This window comes from Haliaeetus albicilla, chromosome 28 (assembly GCF_947461875.1).
Source record: "Haliaeetus albicilla chromosome 28, bHalAlb1.1, whole genome shotgun sequence".
NCBI lineage: Eukaryota > Metazoa > Chordata > Aves > Accipitriformes > Accipitridae > Haliaeetus > Haliaeetus albicilla.
The window spans coordinates 6342490-6352293 of NC_091510.1; the positions used below are offsets into that span (position 1 = coordinate 6342490).

General features: G+C 49.6%; 1 protein-coding gene across 1 annotated transcript; it reads left to right on the forward strand.

Moving 5' to 3' along the window:
- The first annotated feature begins 4040 nt into the window (after positions 1-4040).
- DUSP6 (dual specificity phosphatase 6) lies at positions 4041-8815 on the forward strand. Its single transcript, XM_069773733.1, has 3 exons — positions 4041-4895; positions 5506-5943; positions 7271-8815. The coding sequence occupies exons 1-3, from the start codon at positions 4493-4495 to the stop codon at positions 7576-7578; spliced, it is 1149 nt and encodes a 382-aa protein (XP_069629834.1). The 5' UTR covers positions 4041-4492; the 3' UTR covers positions 7579-8815.
- The last annotated feature ends 989 nt before the right edge of the window (positions 8816-9804 follow it).

A 9804-nucleotide genomic window follows, 5' to 3' on the forward strand; every position in this document is an offset into this window, starting at 1 on the left:
ACGGAAAACCACTTTCCCATCCCTGATGTCTAACGCAAGAAGAAACTTCATCAGTCCTTAGCCTCCTGAGGATGCCTGTGCGTCGCTGCCTCAGTATCCCAGGCTGTGAAGCATCTCACAGTGGCCCAGTTGGCCTGGTTTCAAAATGTCATAGATACCTGCCTTTTTGGTGCTTCTCTCTCCCATTACACTACGTAGATAGCCTGGCTGCCTAATTCAGGGCCAGGGCTTCTATTACAGGGAGAGACAGGAAGGAATTGGGCAAAGCAGCACTGAACTCTGATGTCCATCAGCCATGCAAGGCTTTTGTCCTCTGTGTCTGCATCTCTGGCCAAGACAAGCGCAGGTTATAAGCACTCATGGAGATCTATTCAGGCCTCTACACATGCTAAGAATGAACAAAAGGTTTATGGTCCAAAAGCCAGCAAAATAGGCTTTTCATGACGAATAAGCTTTTTGCTGGGCTGAAGAGGTTTCATGTGCAGCCAGGGAGGTACAAAACCAAAACAAAATAAAACAAACCCCACCCTGAAATAAACATTTCAGGGTTCAAAAGCTAACTGTGCCAGCGACTGGATGAATGAGGGGATCATGGTTAACAGGAATAGGCACTTCTTACTCCCTAGGTACTATAAAAACTTCTGGAAGTTGAAGAATAAGTGACCTCCTGGTGAGGCTTGGGTTGTAGATCTGGTCTCTGATAAAGCATCAAATGGTAGCACGGTTAACCAAGTCCTCTCCTGCATCCCTCAGCGATGGACAGGACAGCGTGGTTCAGACAGAGAGAGGAGAAGCGAGCGCATACACGCACGCAAAGACAAAGATAACAATGTGCCACGTAGTTTTCATTCTCCTTTAGAGTTCTTCAGGTGGCGTGTGCTGAGGGAGGCACTACTACAAATACTAAGGGTGTCTATTTTTACTTGTTTAACTCTCCTGGAGTGCAGAATCTCCTGCTTGGCTCCCAACTCGCCAAATACCACCCTCAGACTGCTGCCATGCAATGAGCTGGCTACAGCCATCATCATTACAAGTCTCTGCCCCCAGCTCCACTTGGGAAATACAACTTTCTCGAGCGTGCTTCATCTAACGTTCTATTGCCTTCATATACTTAACCTCAATGCTCATAACATTTCAATCAGATCTGACAGTACTAATGATAAAAATCTCTTTAAATGCTATCATTATTTATTGTTGCATTACTACTAGGCAGGTATCTCAATGGGTTTGATAAACTGCTTGCATAATATGTAGCTTTCAGTTAAAATGTTGAATGACTAAGATTTTTATTTTAAACCACTGCCATAAAACGTCACTGAAGATGCCCTGAAGATGATAATCAGAACATGTTTTCTTCCTAAAATATTTTAGTCATCAGGGAGGCAAGTTTACCTTATATGAATATGGAAGTAATTTGGGGCTTGTTCTGTTTTCTTCGAATCCTAACTCTGCAGTGTGCTGATGTTTTTCTATGCATCTTCATTTTTAAAAATGTAATCAAAATACAATGTAACCCCCAAGAACCATGTTAATTAATAATAACATGGATTACAAGGAACAAATCGTTTGTGTCAAGCTTGCTGGGAATTGTCACAATGTTATACTGAAATTGTCCCCGTCTTTAACTTTCAGGTCACATTCACTATAGCTTAATAGGACTCCTTCTGCTTGTTTTCTAAGTTGATCCCTATGTGCCAACTGATCATTTGAGGATTCTTCTCGCTGTGGCTCCTGTTGGGAAGAAGGTTAACAGAGAAAATACAGCTTATTATTAGAATAAATGAGTAATAAGAAATGTTTGAGATGGTTGTAAGACAAGCATCCCATTATACTGCACCTTAAGAGATAACTACAGCTGAGTTGGTTTGAGAATTTCTATTTCGGTCACTCATGCTTTGCAGAACTTCCATTTCCAGAACTTTCATTTCTTAAGCCTGAAATCCACACTTTGTAAGGTTGAGGTTTAGGTTATATTACTTTGTAAAATTTGAACAAAAGTCAATCTGATGGACTTGAGAAGAAGGATAAAGAATAAACAAGGTGCCAATTTTAAGGGGGGGGGGCAAAAAACAAATAGTGCTTAAATTATGACCTGATTATTCATTTTACTAGGACTGTGCTATTTGTCATACTAATGCAGAGTGACAAACAGCGCCAGCCGCAAAGAATTTGCTGTCCTGCCTGAGCCCTGACGTGGGTGAAAACAAAAGACTTAAATATAGCAGAGAGGAGGGGGGGGCGGAATCAACAAATAAATAAATAAAAATCAAAGGCTCCTTGCTTTGATCTATCACCACTCTGAACATTTAAACACCATACCCTGAATACACAGAGCTGAACAGCAAGCGAAGCACCTGGTAGAACAGCCTGACAACTCTTCAATGAGAGGTGGGCAAGGCGGACTGGACGATTTGCCCCCACTGAGCGGTGGGACAAGGTATGTGGTGTGCGCCCAGCGAGGCGCGCGTCAGCCTGGCCAAATCCCCCTGCTTAGGGGCAGCGCAAGGTTTGTGCAACGCTTCAGTCCCGCTCGCGGGCCTTTGAAAAAGGGAGCAAGCAGGGATCCTCGCAATATCCCCGCTGGGGAGGATGTCATTAATACCATCTGGGTGTCAGCCTGCCTTGAAACTGCAGCAACCGACATGCCAACTGTCGTTAACATCACGGACGTTTTCTGCGCAGAACACGCCGGACTGTCCACACCGCTGTCTCTTCCCTGGGTGAACGCTCTCTGCTCACTACCTAAGGAACCTTTTTAAGCTGGGCTTAAAAAGAACGAGCCCTAAAGCATGGCAGCGGTGTAAACGAGATCAGCCTCTTCACTTTGACCCCCAAGCAGATGCTGGTGACGGGATTAGCATCTAGACCGAGCTTCTCCCCATTTATTTCCACTCCTCGCTTTTCACTTGGAACAACCCCGTTCCTTCGGGTTCCCCCCCCCCACCGCCCCCCCCCCCGCCGCAACCGGGCAAGCACCGTTCCATTCTGGGCTACCTGGAAGCTTTTTCCCCGGTCCCGTTTATTTAGGGTGACCCACCCGGGTTTGAATAACCCCCGCAGGTTTGTTCCTGAAGCGGTGCTGGTTCCCTGGCGGATAAAGCCGGGCCGCGTAGGAAGAGATTAGCTCGGGGTTTACCCTTCACCCGTGGAGAGATCAGCTGAGGACAGAGGCTACCCGCCTCCCTAAAAATGGGATTCCCGGAACGCCCTAATGAAAAGCCGGGCTGCGATCAGCGCTTGGGAATTGAGGGGGGGGACAGGGGACGACAACGACACTCAGCCGGCCCCCCGCGGCGTCAGATTTAAGAAGAGAAAATATGGAGGGAGAGGGAAAAAAAAATAAATGCCCTTTTGTTCCACCGCCGGCGGCCGCCCCAAGGCGGGTGTCCAAGGAGAAGGGAAGGAGGGAAGGGAAAGGGAAGGAGGGAGGGGAAGGGAAAGGAAAGGAGGGAGGGGAAGGGAAAGGGAAGGAGGGAGGGGAAGGGAAAGGGAAGGAGGGAAGGGAAGGGAAAGGGAAGGAGGGAAGGGAAGGGAAAGGGAAGGAGGGAAGGGAAAGGAAGGGAAAGGAGGGAAGGGAAAGGAAGGGAAAGGAGGGAAGGGAAAGGAAGGGAAAGGAGGGAAGGGAAAGGAAGGGAAAGGAAGGAAAGGAGGGAAGGGAAAGGAAGGGAAGAGAAAGGAAGGGAAGGGAGGGAAGAGAAAGGAAAGGAGGGGAGGACCGCGCCCCCTCACCTGCCCCCGCGTCCCCGTCCCCCCCCCGCCGCGCCGCGGCTGCCGCTTGTTTGCACTCGGCTTATCCGGAGCGGAAATTCCTTTCCGTTTTTGTGAATGACAAACTCATTAACGATTCATCAACACAACCTGTTCCAGCCGGCCCGTCGCCGCGGCAACAACCCCCTTCCGCGCCTTCCTATTGGCTGAGCCGGAGAATGTCTCCATTGAGACGGCGCCGCGGTTGTACCCATTGAGGAGCCGGCGGGCTGAGCGCGGCCGCGGCCGGGGCTGCGCTGCGGGACCGGGAAAACGGCACCGGCACCGGCACCGGGACCGGCGTTTCCGCGCTAAGCCCCACCTCGGCGCCACCGTTAATTGGATTTCATTCACTCCGCGGCGGAGGAAAAGCCCCCAAGGGCTCGGGCTGCCGCGGCGATTAGGGCAGGTTCATTCAGGGATTCATTGACAAAAAAAAAAAGAAGAGGAGGAGGAGGAGAGCGGGCAGGCTGGCTGCGCACACGCACAGAGACACTTATACTTAGACACACACACACACACACCCCGGGGTTGCTTCTCTCTCCCTCCCCGTGACTCCACCGCCGCCCGGCGTGGGGGAGGCGAGGCGTGGGGGGGGGGAGCTGCGTGATTCATTTTCCTGGGGAGGAGGGAGATAAGTTGTGCGGAGTTGGAGCGGTGCAGCCCAGCCTCATGCCTCTGTGAGCGAGAGAGGGGCGCTTCCAGAGCTCTCTCCTCTCCCCCCCTACCCCCCCAGCCCTTCCTCATGCTAGATACGTTCAGACCCGTCCCTTTCGCGTCGGAAATGGCGATTAGTAAATCCGTGGCGTGGCTCAACGAGCAGCTGGAGATGGGCAACGACCGGCTCCTCCTGATGGACTGTCGGCCGCAGGAGTTGTACGAATCGTCCCACATCGAGTCGGCCATCAACGTGGCCATCCCCGGCATCATGCTGCGGCGGTTGCAGAAGGGCAACCTGCCCCTCCGCTCCCTCGTTTCCAGCAGCGAGGAAGACCGGGAACGCTTCGCCCGCCGGTGCGGCACCGACACCGTGGTACTGTACGACGAGCACAGCCGCGATTGGAACGAAAACACCGGGGGAGAATCCGTGCTGGGGCTGCTCCTCAAGCGCCTCAAAGACGAAGGCTGTAAAGCGTTTTATCTGGAAGGTGAGAGGGGTCCTTAGGGCTTGGGAGAGAGACCGGGCTTGTCTGCCCGGGGAACCGGGGCTGGGGGTGTCGGGGAAGCCGACCCCCGCCGTTCTTTGCCCGGGGAAGCGGCCGCAGTGTGTCCCCCCCGGCATCGCACTCCCAAGCTGGGCTGGGGGGCTTTTCCCCTTGGCCTTTTCCCCCTTCCACCCCAGTATCCCTGTCCTCGCTTTGTTTAAAGAGACCTCGAGGACCGGAGTGGCCGTAGCGGAGGGGGGGGACGGGGCTAACGGGGGTCCCGGCATGAACCGGGGGGGCAGGAGGAATTTGTCGCCGAACCATCTCTCCGGAGGTGGCGAAGCGGCACAGAGCTTTAAGCTGGAATATGTCGAGCTCGCCGCCGCAGCGAGCGATTTTCTTAAACCTTCTTTTAGGTTAGTCTGTCTGTGTGAGAGTGTGACATTTATTTTTTTTTTTTTTTTTCCTTTTTCCCGGGGCTCGAGAGGGTGGGAAACAAATGCCCCTCTGCAGACAGGGCTGTCCCAGGGCAGTAAGTCGGTTTGCCATCTTGTATCAGGTTGCATTTTTTTTTTTTTTTCCCCTTTCCCCCCCCCTTTGCTTTTCTCCCCAGGTGGTTTCAGCAAGTTCCAGGCCGAGTTCGCCCTGCACTGCGAAACTAACCTAGACAGTTCGTGTAGCAGCAGCTCTCCTCCTTTGCCAGTCCTGGGCTTGGGAGGCCTCCGAATCAGCTCCGATTCCTCCTCAGACATTGAATCTGACATTGACAGAGACCCCAACAGTGCCACCGACTCCGATGGCAGCCCTCTCTCCAACAACCAGCCTTCCTTCCCGGTGGAGATTTTACCCTACCTCTACTTAGGCTGTGCCAAGGACTCCACTAACCTGGACGTTTTAGAAGAGTTCGGCATTAAATACATCTTGAATGTTACCCCCAACCTGCCTAATCTCTTTGAAAACGCCGGCGAATTCAAGTACAAACAGATCCCCATCTCTGACCACTGGAGCCAAAATCTGTCTCAGTTCTTTCCCGAGGCCATCTCCTTTATAGGTGAGACCCCGTTATTTGCTAACAGCTTTATGGCGAGGGGCAGAATTCAATTTCTTGGGCAGAATTCTAAAGATTTCGGGGGAGAAGCGGTAGCGGGGATTCTGGGGGATGCCCTGCTTTCGGGTTTTAAAGCTGGCTTAAGTTGGGGGGCGGGAGGGGACTTGTCGGGGGGGTTCTTGAGGAGCCCCGCTTAATTTTAAGCCATACCTGGGGTGGCTGGCTGAGGGATTCCTTCCTGAGCTGTGTGTGCTTTTAAATCTCTTCCTGGGGGGGGTGTGTGTGAATGAGTCCGGGGTTGATGGCTTATTCGTCCTTTTTTTTTTTTTCTTGGTTTGGTTTTTTTTTTTCCTTCTTGAGGTTACTGAAGAGCAGCGTAATAAAAAGAAACTATCCGGGAAGCTAACTTTAGCTTTTAAATACAAGTTATTCATAAGCGGTATCCCTGGCAAATGTATAGTCAGAGTTTTAATTAAATCTCGTGGTAATAATGATATACCTCTCGGGCTCGCTGCCTCGGTTAGCCAGCCCTTAGACATTATCCGTCAGCTTTGGAAACACGTCCCCTTGGGCTCAAGGAGTCCTGGTTAAAATTCTCACTCTCCTTGGCTTCGGGGAGGACTAAACTCACCCCATCGGGGTGAGGTGGGGTGGGCATCGCATTATCTGTTGGGAAGCTGTGCTGTAATCCGGTTGAATGATACCGGTAATAGGGGAGAATGTAGGTAATCTGAGCCCAGCAGGAAGAAATGTGGGCTGGAAGCCACAAAGAAACTAATCTCCAGGCATTGTAATGCATTTCCTATTACAAAGGAACCCATTTTCAACCAATGTTGACATCCTGTTCCTCCTAATGGGCTGTCCCCAGTGACTTCCCTCATTCTTTTAAAATGCCTGAATACCTCCATTGTTAGCTGCACAACAGTTGGAGAATAATTTAATAGACCTTTGCAGTCTGCTGGTCTGTATAAAAGGCATTCAGTGACACATTGCAGGATTTCCATGCCGGGGCAAGGGGACTGCAAGAATTTAAGGCAAATCTCCAGGCGAAAGCGTGTCTTTTAAAACTGACTTTAAAAACAGTGTCATGCGGCGTATCCTGCTCCCTTTGTCTCATTCTTAGTTTTCTCAGCTCTCGGACTCGAGTGCATAGACGTAGGGGGGTGGATTCTCCTCTTGTCCTGGTTTCCAGCCGGTGAAGTTAACTCTTGCGTTGCGCTGCTGGCCACTGGGATCCGAATCGCCCGTCCTTCCTACTCGATACTAATCTCACTTGCGTTGAGGGATCAGTTAGCAACCCCCTGTCTTACGTGTCCTTCTCTTCGCACAGATGAAGCACGGGGGAAGAACTGCGGCGTCCTGGTGCATTGCTTGGCAGGGATCAGCCGCTCGGTCACGGTGACGGTGGCCTACCTCATGCAGAAGCTCAACTTGTCCATGAACGACGCCTACGATATCGTCAAGATGAAGAAGTCCAACATTTCACCCAACTTCAACTTCATGGGTCAGCTGCTGGACTTTGAGCGGACTCTGGGGCTGAGCAGCCCCTGTGACAATCGAGTGCCGAACCAGCAGCTGTACTTCACCACCCCTTCCAACCAGAACGTCTTCCAGGTGGATTCCCTGCAGTCCACGTGAGCTCCCGCCGCCTCCCTTCTCCTGTCCGTTTCGTGGGATCACTCCTCAACGGTTTCTCTTTGGCGGCCACAAAGCAAACGCAGCTTTCTCTTTTTCTGGCCTCTGCTATCCAAAAAGCAGCCGCCAGCGCGGGCTAGGAAAGGTGACACGGTGTGGAATTGGCTGGTGCGAAGGGAGGGAAGGTGGTGAGCTCTCCGGGAAGGACCGCGGCGACCAGGCGGCAGGCGGGGAGCGCGCTCGTCACCGCTCGCGCCGGCGCCTTGGGTCCGAGGGCTTCCAGGGGCGGAGGGTAAGGGCGGACAGGCTGAGCACGTGTTCTCTAGAGACTGGAACCGTCCCGCTTCCCTCTCTGCTTTCGGATCTGTGACACGCAGCTTTGTCTTCAGTGAAGACCGGTTATTTTTGTTGGTTTGTTTTAATTTAGAGGAGCCAAAGAAAGAGATTTCAGCTTAGCGTATTTGGAGTACTTGGTTGCCGGGAGCTCGGTAGTATTCTACTTGATCAATGTAAATATTTAATCTTAAATCGATTTGCAATTATTTTTTTTTTAATTCACATGTATTCAAGAAATCAATCCAAGGGACATCTCTGTTTTTGTTCTCTTCATAAGTTCTGCTTTATTTGTTTGTTCTTTTTTTTTTAATTGCAAATAATATATTTGCAGCATGCTTGATTTTATTGTTCAACTGAAGCAAGCGTTCCATGAGGGAGAAATAGCAATGGTGAGAAGTTTGCAAAACACGTTTTGTGAGCAAGTACAGTCTCTTCTTTCATATATCTTTCTTTTCCTTGTGGTGATTTTTGTTTTTTCTCCTCACACTCTTGATGTAGTTTCCACATGATATATATATATTTTTTAAATTAAATTAATTTTTTTGCCTTACCTTTTGTAAATAGATCATCTGGGAGGAGGTTTGTCTTTGAATGCGAAAGATTTTTGATCACTTTTTAAAACTTTCAGATGTGCTAAACAGTGCATTACCTCTGTACAAATTCTTCAGGGAGCTTCACCTCAAATGCAATATTTTGCATCTTTTTCTTTTTTTTTTTTTCTTTTGTATAAAACTGGAAGTATGTGCAAGCATTTGTACCTGTGTGTACGCACAGTGAACCTGCACATGGTTGCCAATAAGGGAGAGTCTAATTCATGGTGTAAAAGTTTTAAGATGGAATTTATTATAAGAATGTAAAACCTTAAATTATTAATAAATAAATAACTATTTTTGGCTATTGAGAACCTGGCTGGCTTATTCCCCCTTTCCCCTCCGTGTGGGTGTAGTTAATTGCACATACACATATGGTTATGTTTAAAGGTAATGATTGCTTTCAATAGCTTTTGTACAGCCCCTAAGACAATAAAGCCTTGATTTCCCCTTTGCTCCACTGGTGCCTAAATGAATAAACAGTGCATGTGCTGGATTCTTGTCTTGCTTTGGTGAAGGGAATGCTTTTGAAGGCCTTTAGGTTAATTGCAAAATATTCTGGCATCCCTTTGCTACCCCAGGGATGCACCTGACCCTGGGCCATAAGGATCTTTTTTTTTTTTTTCCCTTTTTTTTTCCCTCCTCTCTGAGTAAGGAGCTGCTGTTTTCTGGGTTTGTTTACAAGTTTGGGCCACTCTGTTACAGGTGCCAGGAGATGGGTTCGTGTTCTCCTTTTCTGTCTGGCAGGAACTCCCTTCACAGAGATCCATCAACAGTCTGCAGCCTGTAAATGATTTTTCTGTCGCTGTTCAGCTCCGTTGCAACTTAGCAGGTGAAGGCAAGGAGGAAAAGTCTCTCTATACCCTTAGTCACCTCATTTCCTCTTTGGCCCCTTCGAGTAGTCCCGTCTCTGCAGAAGGAAAAAGGGGGATTATAGTGATTGCAAAACTTCCTGCTGCAACTCATTAACATCCTTCCTGAGGAGAAGTGGCCCAAGGTAGGGTGGTGCCAAAATCCGCGTGCGGTACCGTGGTGATGGGCTGATGCTGCAGCTGGGGCTGTCGGCCGGGGTTCTGCAGAATTCCTGGCAGCCGGAGCACATTTCAAGTAATTTTAGAAACTGCAAGTGTGTGAAAAGCAAAGCAAACAAAACATGGGAAAAAAGTGAGTCAGTGTCTCATGCAGTAGTGGCCTAGATTGAGTGCATAAACTGTGAAAGTAGAAGTGGGTTGCAGTTAAACTTGGCTTGTGCTAATCCAGTTTTGAACGGTTTCCGCTCTTGGCATTCCCTGTGCTGCTCTGT

Coding starts and splice junctions, on each gene's coding strand:
- DUSP6 (XM_069773733.1), top strand. CDS start 4,493: ATGCTAGATACGTTCAGACCCGTCCCTTTCGCGTCGGAAATGGCGATT. Junction 4,896..5,505: donor TAAAGCGTTTTATCTGGAAG/GTGAGAGGGGTC, acceptor TTTTCTCCCCAG/GTGGTTTCAGCAAGTTCCAG. Junction 5,944..7,270: donor CGAGGCCATCTCCTTTATAG/GTGAGACCCCGT, acceptor CTCTTCGCACAG/ATGAAGCACGGGGGAAGAAC.